General features: G+C 41.1%; 1 protein-coding gene across 1 annotated transcript in view; it reads right to left on the bottom strand.

Annotated features, from left to right (window-relative positions):
- The window catches only part of LOC121281476 (ran-binding protein 17-like), a gene marked incomplete at its 5' end in the record, with an annotated part of 1,080,904 nt that overhangs the window by 463,698 nt on the left and 599,285 nt on the right, over window positions 1–17,921 (bottom strand). The window contains one exon of the mRNA XM_041194421.1: window positions 6,602–6,705. Coding sequence (XP_041050355.1) covers window positions 6,602–6,705 — 104 coding nt within the window. The remainder of the gene's footprint in view (window positions 1–6,601; window positions 6,706–17,921) is intronic.

A 17,921-nucleotide genomic window follows, 5' to 3' on the forward strand; every position in this document is an offset into this window, starting at 1 on the left:
CAATCCTACCTCTGTAAAAATGACTCGGAGACGGGATGGAGCTGGGAAACCCGCACATCAACTGGCAGTGGTATTTTTGGCTCCCGCACACCTATGTTCCCAGCCCCAGTTGGGATTGAAAATCCGGCCCCTGAACTATGTCTGATTCGTAACTCTTCTACTTGAATCTATTTGGTACAACTTTTTCCCACTTTAAAGTGGAAGGACATTACATTGGAACTATCTCCTGTCATCTCAGGACAAGACTGTAGGGCATTCCCTGGATTCTTCATTTTCCCACTGGCAGCTGCTTCACATATTGAACCCCTTAACCCCTAATCTGAGTTACTTTGCACACCTAGTTTTGGAAAACTACATATGGTCCCAAAATGCCCTTTTACCTCAGCAATTCTTTCATTTTTCTGGACCATGTTATTTTCTTTTCTCTTAATGCACATAATTTTCCTATCACTCCTTCTTTGTCTCTCCTAACCTTATTTGTTTACTTGTTCTACATTGTCCTGTTCCTGCTCCTTTTCATTTGTGGACAATAATTCCTTCTGTCCTCAGCCTCTCTTCTACATAATATTCTATTTATCTATTTTCTTTTCTACCCATCACTATTTACCTCCCATTTCAGTCTGTCCTTTTTCTCCTTAATTTGTTTCTCTGCCTACGTTACCTTTTGTCCCTCTACATTTTGTCAACCTTCCCCATTCTGTCTGTCTCTCTGTCCACTCTCCCTTCACAATCTGCTTCTTTCTTTGTACCTACCTTTTCTGCATTTCCCACAACGAGAAACTAAATGTTGGACAATCTGCCATGGCATCATTAACAGTTCCACTAAACCTGCTAATAACCAAGTTTCCTTGTTGATTTTCCTGGGTAAGCTAAAATAGCTTACATCATTGGAGGGAATCTTGACAGGACAGACCCACATGCAGTGGGGAGGCCAGTAGCGGTTTGGGAACCTGCTTGTTCTGTCGTCAGGCTTTGCTTTGGGTCTTTAATTCAGCCATGACATTAATATCCGGCTTCCAGATTTCCTGGCCAGAGATCATAGGTGAGATGACATGCTGAATCTGTCAAAGAAAGGATTTCTAATTAAAGGGACCCCAGCAGGAGTCAGAATGGCCAAACTGTACATTGATTCCTGTGCCTTCAGCAACTACAGGAATGGAAAAGACACCTGGGTCTGCTATGGAGGCCCTGCTGTGGGATTTGAGAGGCTGAAGTGAGATAAGTTTTGCCAAAGATGGGAAGAAAAGGCTAGCCACTTCAAGCAAGCAGCTGTGGATGCTGAGGAAGTGAGCAGCAAGAGTGTGGTCCCTTGGGTCTGGAGACAGTGCACCAAGAGGTTCAAGGATCTCATGAGGTCAGGAAAGGTGAGAAGCATAACACTTTCAGGTGTCAAGGCCCACACCCCAACTTTCCTGCATTCTCCTGCATAGCCTTCCTCAGGCCGACACACATTGTAACCGCACTCATTCCTCTCTCTCCAGGTACCACCTCACATCCCCATCTGAACCATCAATATTCACACTCACCCTCATCTTTGTGCCACCTTGTACCCATGCCCCACAGTTCATTCATGTCGGCCTTCACCCATCTTCACCCAAGCTATATTTCACACTCACAACTCTCTGCTTTCTCTCCTTGAAGGAGGAGAAAGTGCAGAATTTCATGGAGAGGCAAGCAGCCAGGGGAAGCGGACCTTCAGTGAGAGTCACCATCACAGTCACTGCCAATATTTGTCCTCGTGGCCCACTTGTTATGGGGGTTGCAGATGACAGCAGTGACGTGCCATAAAAGCCTGAGCTTCCTGAGGCACAGGTGCTCACACATGTCGAGACAGCTGATCCTCTTCTCTTCCTGTGTGCCTTGTGTTAGGAGCGCGCCTCCTCTGAGCTGGATCGCTGTGTCCATCCTCTCTGCCATGTTAGTGGCAAGTGGCTGAGGAGAAGGAAGCTGGTGCTGCTACTGGGGTTGCTCCTGCAGCTGCTGCTGTTCTTCTTGTTCCTCATCAGAGGTATAAGGTAGAGCTGTATAAACTGTTTCCATGCCGCAGTGAAGGCTGGCAGCAGCGAAGTGCAAATCAAGATGAGAGGACAAGAAGTTGAAAATAACTTGTCAAGCAGTAAGAGCACACTTGCAGAAGTGGTCACCTAGATATGGCTACAATTCTTCAGTTACCCTGTTTGAAGGTTTCCTAGGCTGTCAGTTTCACTGAAGAGGTAAGATGCAGAGAACTCTTGAGCCTGTGATTTGGCTGTTAAAGCCAGAATGCAGGGTTAAATTAAAAGTTAATTACCTGTTTGCATATTTTAGTGTTTGGGATTCCCTGTTGCAGTGGGATTCCCTGCTTGGTGTCAAACCCGGAAGTGAACAGGAATATGTGTCTGATGCCACTTTATGGACATTTAACCTGGTGCCCGCACACAAGCCTGTTTCCCCTTGGCAGTTAAAATTCTGCCATTGTTTCTACATGTTTCTTTTTATTCATTCAGGGGATTTGGGCATTGCTGGCTAGGCCAACATTTATTGCCCATCCTTAATTGCCCTTGAGAAGGTGGTGGTGAGTTGCCTTCTTAAACCGCTGCAGTCCATGTGGTGTAAATGCACCCACAGTGCTGTTAGGAAGGGAATTCCAGAATTTTGACCCAGCGACAGTGAAGGAACGGTGATATATTTCCAGGTCAAGATGAGTGGCTTGGAGGGAAACTTCCAAGTGGTGGTGTTCCCATGTATCTGTTGCCCTTGATCTTCCAGGTGGTAGTGGTTGTGGGTTTGGAATGTGCTGTCTAAGGTGCCTTGGTGAGTTGCTGCAGTGCATCTTGTAGATAGTACACGCTGCTGCCACTGTGTGTCGGTGGTGGAGGAAGTGAATATTTATGGCTTTGGTGCCAATCAAGCAGGCTGCTTTGTCCTGGATGGTGTTGAGCTTCTTGAGCTGCACTCATCCAGGCAAGTGGGGTGTATTCCATCACAATCCTGAATTCTGCCTTGTAGATGGTGGACAGGCTTTAGGGAGTTAAGAGGTGAGTTACACGTCGCAGGATTTCAAGCCTCTGGCCTGCTCTTGTAGCCACAGTATTTAGATAGCCAGTCCAGTTTAGTTTCTGGTAAATGGTAACCCCCAGGATGTTTGATGTGGGGGATTCAGCGATGGTAATGCCATTGAATGTCAAGGGCTGATGGCCAAGCTCTCTCGGTGGAGATGGTCATTGCTTGGCACTTGTGTGGCGTGAATGTTACTTGGCCCTTGTCCACCCAAGCCTGGATATATCCAGGTCTTAACATAAGAACATAAGATCTAGGAGCAGCAGCAGGAAATTCAGTCCCTCGAGCCTGCCCCACCATTCATTACGATCATGGCTGATCTAATTTCGGCCTCAACTCCAATTTCCCGCCCTCTCCCCATAACCTTTCAACCCGTTACTAATTAAAAATCTGTCTATCTCCTCCTTAAATTTATTCAGCATCCCAGCATCCACCGCATTCTGAGGTGGTGAATTCCACAGATTCATGACCCTGTGAGAAAAATAATTCCTCCTCACCTCTGATTTAAATCTACCACCCCTTAGCCTAAAACTATGGCCTCTCGTTCTAGAATGCCCCACAAGGAGAAACATCCGTTCCACGTCTACTTTGTCTATCCCCTTTAGCATCTTATGTACCTCAATTAGATCTCCTCTCATCCTTCTAAACTCTAGCGAGTATAGGCCTAAACTGCTCAATCACTCCTCATAAGACAAGCCCCACATCTCTGGAATGAATCTAGTGAACCTCCTTTGAACCGCCTCCAGTGCAACTACATCCTTCCTTAAGTAAGGGGACCAAAACTGTGCACAGTACTCCAGGTGCGGTCTCACCAATGCCTTGTACAGTTGCAACAACACTTCCTTATTTTTATGCTCTATTCCTTCAGCAATAAATGCCAAAATTCCATTTGCCTTCCTTATTACCTGCTGTACCTGCATACTAGTTTTCAGCGATTCATGCACGAGAACACCCAGATCCCTCTGCACTGAAGCATTCTGAAGTTTCTCTCCATTTAAATAATAAGTAGCCTTTTTATTCTTCCAACCAAAATGGATAATCTCACACTTATCTACGTTAAGCTCCATCTGCCAACTTTTGGTCCATTCACCTAACTTGTAAATGCGGTGGATGCTGGGATCCATTTGTAAATTTCTTATTTCTTCATTGCAACTTACTTTCCCACCTATTTTGGTGTCATCTGCAAATTTAGCTATAGTACCTTCTATTCCTGAATCCAAGTCATTAATATAGATTGTAAATAGTTGGGGCCCAAGGACCGAACCCTGGGGCACCCCACTAGTCACAGCTTGCCATCCAGAAAAAGACCATTTATCCCAACTCTCTGCTTTCTGTTAGTTAGCCAATCCTCTATCCAAGCTAACATATTACGCCTAACTCCGTGATCTTACGTTATGTATTAATCTTTTGTGCGGCACCTTATCAAAGGCCTTCTGGAAGTCCAGATATACTACATCTACAGGATCCCCATTATCCACCTTGCTTGTCATATTTTCAAAGAACTCCAGCAAATTAGTCAAACATGATTTACTCTTCATAAAACCATGCTGACTCTGATGGATTGCATTTTGACTTTCCAAATGCCCCATTACCACTTCCTTAATAATGGATTCCAACAATTTCCCTATGACAGATGTTAAACTAACTGGTCTATAGTTTCCTACTTTCTGCCTCCCCCCCCTTTTTGAATAATTACCTTTTGAAAAATTACCATTTTTCCAATCCACTGGAACCTTTCCAGAATCCAGGGAATTTTGGAATATTATAGCCAATGCATTCGTTATCTCCACTGCCACTTCCTTTAAGAACTTAGGATGTAGGCCATCAGGTCCTGGGGACTTTTCACCCTTTAATCCCAATAGTTTGCTCAGTTCTCTTTCTCCAGTGATGGTGATTGTTCTAAGTTCCTCCTCTATATCCTCTGCACTACCTGTTACTATTGGGGTGGTACTAGTGTCCTCCACTGTGAAAACTGAGGCAAAATATTGATTAAGCATCTCTGCCATTTCTGCGTTCCCCATTATTAACTCCCCAGTCTCGTCCTCCAAGGGACCAACATTCAACTTAACTGCTCTCTTTCCTTTTATATACTTGTAGAAGCATTTGCTATCAGTTTTTACATTTTGCACTAGTTTTCTTTCATAATTTACCTTTGCTCTTTTTATTATTTTTTTTAGTAACCCTTTGTTGATCTTTAAAAGTTTCCCAATCTTCCAGCCTGCCACTGACCTTTGCAATTTAGTATGCCTTAATTTTTGCCTTTTAAGTTATCTTTAACTTCCTTGCTTAGCCATGGATGTTTTTTCCCCCTTTTAGCATCTTTCTTCCTCATTGGGATATATTTTACATGGGAGGAATTGAATATCTCTTTAAACATCTGCCACTGTCTTGCTGCATTTGGGCATGGACTGTTCAATATCTGAAGAGTCGTGAATGATGCTGAATGTTGTGCAATCATCAGCGAACATCCCCATTTCTGACCTTATGATTGAAGGAAGGTCTTGGTGTATTCTTGAATGTATGTGAATAAATTAAAATGAAACAGAAAAATAATGAACAAAGAGGCACCATGAAATTTGCCAACTAACCTAACCTTTTGATGTTCAATGGCAATATACAGCAACATCCTATAACTTTGTCTCTCCCCTGATAATTTAATGTACTCCACTGCTAGGTTTTGTGCCCTTACTAACTGTCCTCTAAGAAAATATTTTCCCTAAGGGGCTACAATAACGTCACTAACTTGCCACAGCACCTATTATAATCCTTGTGTGCTCTCTACTTCACATTATCCAATCCATTCCATGTTTAAGCGCTTCATCCACACACAAGCCTCTGTTCATTTTGCTCTGCAGTTCTTTGGAGGTGCAAGTGAAACAAGCTGCCTTGTTCTGATGACCATGTGTAATGCATCAGCAATAGAGTCATCTAATACATTAGAGCTCCATCAGAGAAATTAACCAATACTAATATTGATGTGTTGCAGCAGCACAAACAGTAGAGTACTGATCTCCTGCCTCAAAATTGGAAGTCCTGAGCTTTTTTGAATGTCCATTGAGTCCTGCCCACCCCAGTCAAAGTGAGTTATCAGTGTGACAGAGATGAGACACCCTACTTCAGAGGCAAGAGGAAAAATGCTCACTGTCCCACTCACCATACCGAATAGTGTGCATCAAATAATCGTAGGACAACCTGGGTTATGCATCAATTTCCATTGGACTACTGTATCTACATGAGGATGTGCAATCATAAAGGGTATCAAGTCAAGCCAATGTAAAAAAAAATCCATACTTTCAATTTAAGGCTACGCACATAGAAGTGCATTGGGCTTGCTGGAAAGGTTTATATATAGCTTACACATTAACGCAACTCTGATTACCGCTGGAGACCTGAGGACTTGACATTCACAAATTATTTTTTATTGCCCAAGTGGTTCATACAACATTAGTCAATGTACCTTCACTGCAACATATGGACTATTTGAAAATGAAAACTGGAAATGTATATGACAAGTCATAGGTTACATTTTATTTTGCCTGATAAATAATGAAGACAAACATACCTTAGCCTTATCTTGCTTGAAATTTCTGTTGAAGAGCTGTGTCAGGGTTTCAAATGTTGTAGTTAGTGGAAGCATGAACAGCTCAAATTCATCCTCATCCTCACCTTAAGTGTAAAATAAAAAAAAATGTTTTCTGACAGTTAAAATTAGAAAGACATGAACTCAAGTCTCACATCACCTTATTCAGTCTATGGTCAATCTTGAGATTTTGACATCTCTCAGTCAGCATCAAGACAGCTCCAGCTCCAAATATCCGCCCATTCTAAAATGCTGATGAGCGGGTTTCTGTTTCAACACTAACAGTGCATTCCACACCTTTACAACTCACTATATATTAATGCTTCTCCTGCCCTGTCCTAAATCTCTTACAATCAATCATATATTTATGCTCACTTGTACTTGAAAAACATTCTTCTTCCATCCTTTCATTCTTCTGAACATCTCTATCAAATAAGCCCTTAATATTCTCTGTTCTAATTAAAATAGCCCCAATTTTTCAATTCTTTCTTTGCATTGGTATTTCCTCACACCAGGGGCATCCAAGTGAATCAACCTAGTTTTGTCCCTTCTCTATAGCCACAATATTTTTCCTATAGTGCTTGGTTAAAACTGTGCACAGTACTCTAGTGGTCTTACTAATATTTTACATTGATTCACCATTAACTCAACTTTTTTTTGTTTATTTTTTAATTTACAATGCATTATTTATGGGGACCCTTATAGAAATGAGATGTTGCTTATGTTGTCCTGTGAACCTGAACCTCCAAATGCTGTTACTTTTCCCCATTCAAAATAGAATGATTACCTTTTTTAACCAAAATGTAGACATGGAATTCCATCTGCCACTTTTGTGCTCACCTCACCATCTTCTCAGTTTAACATTGCAGCTTCCTTTGATTCTCAGGATTATTTGTTATGACTCTTATTTTAGGTTCATCTGCAAATTTAGACATCACTCCCTCCACCACTATGTCCAAGTCATAGATGAACAGTGAACAGAAGCAGGCCTAGAACAGAACCCATGGAGCACCACTGTTTAGCCCCTTTTAGGAACTTCACTGAACAATTAATTAATTAAAGATTCCAATATTTTCCCTGTCACACATACTAAACTAAGCCCCTTTTAGGAACTTCACTGAACAATTAATTAATTAAAGATTCCAATATTTTCCCTGTCATACATACTAAACTAACTGACCCATAATTACAGAGTCTAGCTTCATTTCCTTTTTCAGCCTGGGTAAGATGGGAATTACACTAGCCAATCTTCAGCTCTTCAGGGCACATAAAACTTTCTGGGCTTCCCCATTTCTCTCAGGATCCTTGGACGTCCTAGCATTCCATCCTTTTTTCGCTAAACTAACTTCTCTAAAATTTTTATTTCTTAAATTTCTCATCTTGCTCTTAACCAATTCAGGGTTTACATCCTAGTCAATATTCTTTTCTTTTGTAAACTCTGATGCTTTGCCACAGGGAATAATAGAGACCACTGTAGCTATTAATTTGGATAAATATTAGAAGTAAGACACAGGGCTAAGAGAGCATGTGGGGCAGTGGGAATAGTTACTAATTGCTCTAGCAGAGAGCAGACAAAGGGAGAAATGCAAAGACCAAATGGCTTGCAACTGTACTAGAAATTTTAATGGTTCTACAAGGCAACATTGAACATAGAAGATAAAAGCAAAATGCTGTGGATGCTGGAAATCTGAAACAAGAACAAAAATAGCTGGAAAAACTCAGCAGGTCTGACAGCATCGGCGAAGAGGAAAACAGTTAACGTTCCAAGTCCATATGACTCTTCATCAGAACTAAAAAAAAATAGAAATGAGATGAAATATAAGCTGTTTGAGGGGGGGGGGGTGGTGGGACAGGTAGAGCTGGATAGAGGGCCAGTGATAGGTGGAGGCAAAGAGATTGCCAAACATGTCATAGACAAAAGGATAAAGGGGTGTTGACTGTAGTGATATTAGCTAAAGGATGTGCTAATGGTGACACTGAGGGTAGAAAGCAGGACTTACTCGTCCTACCCCCCTCAAACAGCTCATATTTCACTTCATTTCTATTTTTCTTTAGGATTGAACATAAAAGACCTTAACTGAACTGCGGGTAGAGTATAAAGTATTTTTAGGCACTCCATTATAGAAGGGACATAAAAGAAATGGAAAAGGAGCAGTGTAGATTCACAAGTCGTTGCCATTACAATTATGAAAAAAGGCTTCAGATGTTGAGATCATTTTGACCACAGCCAAGATGATTAAAAGGTTATCTCACAAGCTTTCAAGATTATGATAAAGTTAATGATTGTACATTTTCTTCATGGGGAATTGAGACAGTAGATGTGGGCCCAAATGCAAAATAACCACAAAAAGAATTAAAAGGAGGGTAGAAAAATAGTTTACACTGAGATTGTGTAGAATGTTAAATTCTGTCACAAAGCCCAAGTCATAGTTTCAAACGTTTTTAAAGTCTGAATTAAAAAAGGAAATGGGAGTAAAAGATTAGGATTAGACTGGGGCTTGGTTGGAGAGATCTGATATTCCAAATGGCTGTTCCTGTACTGGGAAGTACTATGATTCTAAGACATTGCCACCAATCACAGACAAATAGTTTGGTTAGATATTGCAAAAGTAAGCAAGAGTAGGAATTAGTGCAGGTTGGAATGCTATGTTAAGTTGAAGATTCTATGCTGAGATGAAGAATGGCCACATGGACTAGCTGGAGCAGTAACTGGTATGTGTGGAACAGTATCATTTCAAGAATCAATGCTTTCAGGCAAGGAGGAGAGGAATGAGTGGGAAATTTTACATCCTCTGATCGGCAAATGCTGGCACAAAGGTTGTTTTCAAAACAAAATCTCACTAATGTTACTTTGCTTTTTAATTATACTTGGTGGTACACTCCATTTAACAAGAAATACTTAACAGAAATCCATTCCGATGCTGCTGAAATGATAAAGATAGAAGTCACAATAAGTGACAGGCTGTTGTAAATATCAGTGTAAAGACTTGAAGCTCTATTATATTAATTAAAGTGGAGTGGTTTGATTGGCTGGGGAGCAACTGCTGACTCCTGGCAGAAAATTACAATCTTGAAGCTCAACTTCAATATCTAAGTGGCATTGTCTGTTTATCTACAAGGACAAAAATAAGAACTGTAAGCACAGACTTAACTCAAATAAAAATGGCAAATGGTGGAAATACAGAGCAGGTCAGTGAGCAATTGCAAGAGAAAAATAGATCAATGCTTTTGTTCATGAAGCTTCAACAGGACCAATAATATGAAGGTTTACACCTAAAACACTGAATCATACAGTACAGAAAGAGACCATTCGGCCTATCATATCTGCACTATTTCTCTTTTAAATATTGACTTTGCAATGTCCTCTGTTTTTAGCTTTTATACTGAAGAGGATCATGACAAAACTATGTAACTAAGGAAGATCAAACTTGCATTATAAAACACTATCAGGTTTCCCAGGATGCCACAAAGTGATTTACATCAATGAGCACTGGGATTTACCTCTAATCTACAGTGCAGAAACAAGCCATCTGGTCCAACAGAAAAGAAAAGAAAGTCTTGCATTTCAGTTGCACCTTTCATGACCAAAGCGTTTTATGGCCAATGATGTACTTTGGGAATGTATTCACTGTTTAATATAACAAACAACCAATTTGCATACAGTAAGTTTCCATAAACAGAAATGTAATAAAGACAAGGTGGTCATTTTTGTGATGTTGAATGAGGGGTAAATATTCACCTCAACTACTCTTTGCTGCATGGTCCAAATTCTAAATGCTCTGGGTAAGGAAATTACTCTTAAATTCCCTATTGGATTATTAGTGCTATTTTATATTGATGGCTGCACTTTCAGTCTCCCACAAGTGGAAACTTCTTCTCTATGACTATGCTATCAAACTCCTTCACAATTTAAGTCTCTATCAGGTTACCCCTGCTCTTCTCTTGAGAAAACAGGCCCCAGTACATCCTTGCAGTTCTCACACTATGCTTGCAAATCTTTTTTGCACCTTCTCCAATGCGTCGAGAATCACAGAATAGTTGCAGCACAGAAAAGGGCCATAGTATATGTTATATTGTTAGGTAATATGGAACCAGAACTGTACACACAAATGAAAACATTGTCTCCAGCAATGAATGGTTATCTATTTTCCTGTTACTGCTGTTTAAAGGAGGAAGGTTGGCCAGCACACAGAGAGAACCTTCTCTCCTTCTTTGAAAATGTCATGAGATCTTCATGGTTTAATGACTCATCTGAAAGATGCTCCTCCCTCACACACATTGAAGTGTCAACCTAGATAATGTGCTCAAGTCTTGTAGTGTGACATGAACTCACAGCCTTCTAACTAAGAGGTTGAGAGTGTTGCCAATTGAGCCAAAATAACAATAGACATGGATAAACTTTTTATATGAATTGAAGTGCTTTTAAGCTGCTTTTTGTGATGGTATTTGTCTTCAATTCTTTGTTTCCTACTGCTGTACAGCAAGCTGCATTATTCCACATCAACTAAAAACTGTAAAACATTCAGACTAAGTATTGTAACATATTTCTATATGTACAAAATATGGTTTACCAGTTATAAATTTGAGCATAACTGATCTATTCTCCCTCATGGCCTTAAGTGCTTTTATCCAAATGGTCTCAAGTCACAAAGTGTTCAGGTAATGAAAAATCCTGAGACAAGTTGTCATCCTTTTAGCAATCAACAGCAGGCACCACAAACATTCAGCTAAAATGTAAGGGAGTTCACAGTTAATTCTGATCATTTTTGTAATGCATTTTTTGCACTTTGTTTTACTATAAGATAAAGGCTAAATAGCTTTAGTTCCAACATCACAGCAGCAATTCTTTCCCCCACTTATTTTCTTCCTTGCTGTCCTGAATCTTGAGGATCCCCATTTAGGGAAGATACGTAGACGTTCATAGAAGTAGTGGAGAAGGAAATGCTCACTATTAGAATTCAGCTTACTTTTGCTTTCTTGGATGAGTGACTATTTAGATACATTGACCTCTCATCACTTCACAAAACACTGGGTAAACTGCTTACCTTCCTGTAAAATACTGATCCACTGGCATCAACACCTCTGCCAAGTGTCCCTTCATCAATGTGGGTGAGGAACTGGGAGGGGTACAGGAGAGTAGGCTCGAAAGAGTTACAGGAGAGTAGGAGGTGCAGTGCATTACAAGTTGGAATGGATCCTGCCCTCAACTCAATATCGTGCACTTGCATTTCCAATGATGGTCATGTGATAGTGATCAGAAGTGAATACCTTGCCTGAATTACCCGTCCCTAGTATAGGACTGCTGCAGTTAATTGTATGACCCTTATTGTTCACCGGGTTATTAACTCAACATTGACTAGGGAGCAAATCTTGGAACAGTGAGCCTCAGCTACTCACTGGTTAGGTTTACTGAGCTGTTGAAGAAGTGGGGTTGAGTGTATTACAACAGGACAACCAGTTTACTAGGTAGGATATGAAGTGGGTAATGTCAATTTATCTGAATAACTGTCAACTTGAAAAACACATTTAAACACTAAACCCAGCAGAATTTCAATAATAATAAAATTTCTCCTCAGCTGCCTCTGTTACTTCTCTAAGCATCAATGACCCTTCTGTAGATGCAGATGGTTGGTGGTGCTATCCTTCAGATGTGATGTTAAATTAAGGTCCCTGTGCTTTTGCTGGATATTAAAGATCCCATATTATTTGAAGAGGAGCTGGGGGCTCTCAGGCAACATTTCTCCCGCAATAATGCCAAAAACTGAGTAAGCTGACCCTTTATCTCACTGTGCTTTGTATAATCTTGCTATGCTCAATATGACTGTCACATCTGCCTACATAATAAGTCACTGATTTCCAAGGTAATTCTTTCTACGTGAAGCATGTAGAGATGAATTTCCTTTGCAGCAACTTAGTGTTGTTGGATTCCTCTGGGTAAATCATGCTGAACAAAGGGAGGTTTAAGGCATATGAACATAGATAAGAAGTCATAAGAAGGGCAAATTCCTATATAGCTCTGCTACGACAGGCTTACAATACAAATCTAAATCCAGGCCAGACCTCTTGTCAATCAAGTTTGGTGTGTGAACTGGAATCTGCAAACAAACTGCCAGTATAGCATGAGGAAATATATTTTAAAAATCAAGACTGCACAATGTAGCAAATTCCACATCTGTAATCATAACTCAAGTGCTATTTTTAAAAATAAGATTACAGTCCTGTATTTCGAAAGCTATATGTATAAATGATACTTAATGGAGTAGATGCCATATCCTTCTATTTATCTCATGCACCATAGATGGTTTGGAAGACAGGAATATATGTGAGTGGGAGAATGTGGTGTTATGTAGGTTTAATATTTTGTTACTTTTAATTCAAACTGTACAAGTCAATGAAAGCAATACTGTCTCTTTTAGTATTAATTAATCAATTATGGGTGATAATCGCTTTTTTTAATCATTGCTCCCTTAATGAAAACAGTTTTATAATGATTTGTTTACTTGACATCTAATGAGGCACAGCTGCCTGCCGCAGAGCAAATGCTTTCTCATGGATATGTAAATGAACCTTGACAGATGCCAAAATAATCAAGTTTAAATTGCTACATCGAATGGTTCATAAACATTGCATGATTCAGTAATAGTAAATGCTACAACAATATTCACCTTTACATTGTTTAACTTGTGGGGCCAAGAACTAGCTCTTAGTGCATGATTCTTTTATTTCAACCTGATTTAATATATTTGCATATTTTTACAACGTTAATCGGTATTGCTTTGTTCGTCAGATAACACAAGAACTCAGCTGCAATGACTGTTTGCGCCCTACAACTTTCTTCCCTCCACTCGAAGGTACAGACTCAAGCCCAGGCTATCTGCTAGGACCTTGCCCAAATGGTCAATCATCACATGCTAGCTGAGACAGTATTTGACCACAGAGGCATCATTTCAGGCAAATCCTGATTGTCACCCACTGAGCCCTGGCTGATACCACAATGCCCACAACCAGTTCTCACCCCACAGTAACTATTGATCACCAGGGCCTATTTTAGCACCTCGCTAGGGTGCTCTGCTGAAACCTGCAATATTCTGATTTGTGTGGCTTTAATGTTCCACAAAAGCTGTTTTTTTTATCCCCCAAGCAATAGGGAACTGCATAATTATCATTATTAAGGATCAAATAAAACTCCACAGTACTAGAAAGACCTCTTGCAATGCATGATATACATAGCAGTCTGGATTTGTAATGTACTATATTACCTCCAGTCTGGATTTATAATGTACTATATAAACTGCAGTCTGGGTTTGTAATGTATTATTATATATACTGCAATACACCATAAGCAGCAAGTGAGAAAGAACTAAGCGATCCCACAGACAATGGATCAGATCTAAACTTTGCAGCCCTGCCACATCCAGTCTTGAATGGAGGTGGATAATTAAATAAATCAATGGGGTAGGAGGCTCCACAGATATCCCCATCCTCAATGATGGAGCCCAGCACATCAGTGCAAAAGATATGGCTGAAGCATTTGCTACAATCCTCAGCCAGAACTGCCAAGTGCATGATCCATCCCAGATGCCAGTCAATTCACTCCACGTGATATCAAGAAATGGCTGAAAGCACTGGATACTGCAAAGGCTATGGGTCCTGACAATATTCCAGCAATAGCGCTAAAGACTTGTGCTCCAGGACTTGCCCCCCCCACCCCCTGAACCCCAGCCAAGCTATTCCAGTACGGCCAAAACACTGGCAATCTCCCTGGCTATGTGGAAAATTGCCCAGGTCTGTTCTGTGCACAAAAAGCTGGACAAATCCAGCCCGGCCAATTACCGCCCCATCAGTCTACTCTCAATCATCAGCAAAGTGATGGAAGGGGTCATCAACAGTGCTCTGAAGCGACACTTGCTTAACATTAACCTGATCACTGAAGCCCAGCCTGGGATCCGCCAGGGCCACTCAGCTCCTGACCTCATCACAATCTTGGTTCAAACATGGGCAAAAGAGCTGAACCCCAGAGGTGAGGTCAGAGTGACACCCTTGACATCAAGGCCACATTTGACTGAGTGTGGCATCAAGGAGCCCTAACTAGACTGGGGTCAATGGGAAACAGGGGGAAAGCTCTCCACTGGCTGGAGTCAAATCTAGCACAAAAGGAGATGGTTGTGGTTGTTGGAGATCAGTCATCTCAGCACCAGGATATCACTGCAGGACTCCTTATTCAGCTGCTTTATCATTGACCTTCCTTCCATCATAAGGTCAGAAGTGGGGATGTTCGCTGATGATTGCACAATGTTCAGCACCATACGCCTCAGGTACTGAAGCAGTCCATGTCCAAATGCAGCAAGACCTGGACAATATCCAAGCTTGAGCTGACAAGTGGCAAGTAACATTTGCACCACACACGTGTCAGGCAATGACCAAGAGAGAATCTAACCATCACCCCTTGACATTCAATGGCATTACCATCACTGAATCCCCCACTATCAACAGCCTGGGAGTTACCATTGACCAGAAACTGAACTGGAGTAGTCATATAAATATTGTGGCTACAAGAGCAGGAGAGAGGCTAGAAATCATGCGATGAGTAACTTGCCTCCTGACTCCCCAAAGCTTGTCTACCATCTACAAGGCAGGAGTTGGGACTATGATGAAATACATCCCCTTGCTTGGATTAGTGCAGCTCACACAACACTTAAGAAGGTTGACACTGTCCGGGACAAAGCAGCCCACTTGATTGGCACCACATCCACAAACATTCACTCCTTCCACCACCGACATACAGTTGCATCAGTGTGTATCATCTACTAGATGCACCGAAGGAATTCACCAAGGCTCCTTAAACAGCACCTTCCAAACCCACGACCACTACCATCTAGAAGGACAAGGGCAGCAGATAGATGGGAACACCACCACCTGGAAGTTCCCCTCCAAGTCACTCACCATCCCGACTTGGAAATATATTGCCATTCCTTCACTGTCGCTGGGTCAAAATCCTAGAACTCTCTCCCTAACAGCACTGTGGATGTACCTAAACCACATGGACTGCAGTGGTTTAAGAAGGCAACTCACCACCACCTTCTCAAGGGCAACTAGTGATGAGCAATAAATGCTGGCCTAGCCAGCGAAGCCCACATCCTGGGCTGAATTTTGCCATCGGTGAGCAGTAAAATGACCCGGGACGATGTCGGAGGGACCCCCGAAGTCATCCCACCCCATTTAAATCTTCAGGAAGGCGGGCGTGCAGCAAAATCAGCTGTGGGCCCACCGAGCTGTCAATGGTCAACTGGTGCCATTGACAGGATTATTAAAACAATTAAAGGACCTGCCCATCCAACCTTAAGGTTGGCGGGTAAGCCATAAAGTTTTAGTGTAAATTACGAACATGTCCCATCTCATGACATTGTCACATGAGGGGGAAACGTTAAGGGTTTTTTTTCTATTTTTAAAACTGTCAGCAATCTCCCTGAGGCAGCACTTAGCCTTAGGGAGATGTGCACTCTTTTGTGCACATGCGTGAAAAAGCACACTCTTGCTTTTGGGGAATCCCTCCCGCCCACACAGGAAGTGCATAGCACTTCCTGGTACGCGCCACGCTGGGCGGGCCTTAATCAGCCCGCCCATGTAAAATGGAGTCGGGGCCTGATTCTCTGGTGGGGATCGGTTCCCAGCCCGCTGGAGGTTGGGTTGGCCCGCCCGCCCGGAAAGCAGAAAATTCTGCCCCCTGTGAATGAATAAAAAAGAATCTGGATTTGTAATGTTCATTATACACTGTTGTCTAGTTTTGTAATGCACTATACATGCTATAGTTTGGATTTCTAATGTATTATATATACAGAAGTATGGGTTTGTAATGTATTATAAATACTACAGTCTGGGTTTGTAACGTACATTGTATACTGCTGTCTGTTTTTGTGTGTACTATAAATACTGCAATCTAGATTTGTAATGTACATTATACACTGATGTCTGATTTTGTAATGCACTATGTACATAGAAGTTTGGATTTATAATGTACAGTATAAATACTGCAGTCTGGATTTGTAATGTACCACATGCACCGCAGTCTGGATTTGTAATATAGTACTATATATTTTGCTGTCTGGGTTTATAATACACTATATACACTGAAGCCTGGATTTGTAGTGTACTGTATACTGTTACAGTTATGAAGTTTGAGATTATTATATTTTGGGTTGGTGTTTTTTAAACATAGAGTAAATAAAGGGTGTCATGTGACCTGTTCTTCTGCCTGCCTAACAGTAAGCCTGGGTGGTTTGATTGTTAGAGATCAAAGGAAGACTCATTGTTTTACTGAGAGGAAGGTGAAATCTATTTATGCTTGAAGACAATGACCATAGTCTCTGATTATCCATGAATAGACCCTGAGTCTCCTGAAGTCCTATAAGTATTGAGTTGTAAACAATGGTGCTCTAAACTATCCAGCTACTCCGAAGATAAAAGGAATTGGGATCAAGGATAACTAATTAACATTTCTACTTAGATATAAAGCTAATGTGCTTCCAGTTGCCATAGAGAAGAGGGCAGAGGAAGACATTTTGAGATCAGGTTATAAGCTTCCCCATAGACTGATAAATATCATAGACAGACAGTAGTTTATAGTTTTGTCTTGTGTGGTCCGCAGCCATCTGAGAGGTAGAGAGCAAGGGATAGAAACAGTTAGGCCTGCACCTTAAGCAGATAAAATGCTGACTCTATCAGTTACCACATAGAACTAGGATGGGAGCTTGTGCTCAGATTGAAGACTGAGTTCATGAGAATTTAAAGGAGGCTGGAAGATTTGCCTAGCATGGAACTAGAGGAAGGTATCTACAGCATAACCCTCACAGTGAAAGGCAGTGCTGGGATTAGAAGTTACCTGGCTTGGAAAGTAAAAAGGAAGCAAGCCACTGGGAACAGAATAATTTTAGACTGGTTCCTGGTGGATGAAGTGTCCACTGAAGGGACAGTGTAACATATAACTGTAGTGGAAGAATTTCAGTCATGCTAAAGGTTAAATGAAGAATTTCTTTTCTGCAGTTTAAAGTAAAATTGCCTAAAAAAAGAAAATAGCGTTTTGTCAGTGTTTTTAGTCATTTGTTACAGTAAAAGTTTTAAAATGTGAAATCTTGACATTTTATTCTTTCAGCTGTTAACTGGAAGTTTGAATTTCTCTTTTAAAAGGTTATTGGTCTTTAAGGGGATTGTAAAAAATACTGCATTCTGGATTTGTAATGTACTACATACATTGCAGTCTGGATTTGTAATCATTGTATACACTGCAGTCTGGATTTATAATACA

Source organism: Carcharodon carcharias, chromosome 8, assembly GCF_017639515.1.
Source record: "Carcharodon carcharias isolate sCarCar2 chromosome 8, sCarCar2.pri, whole genome shotgun sequence".
NCBI classification, from domain to species: domain Eukaryota; kingdom Metazoa; phylum Chordata; class Chondrichthyes; order Lamniformes; family Lamnidae; genus Carcharodon; species Carcharodon carcharias.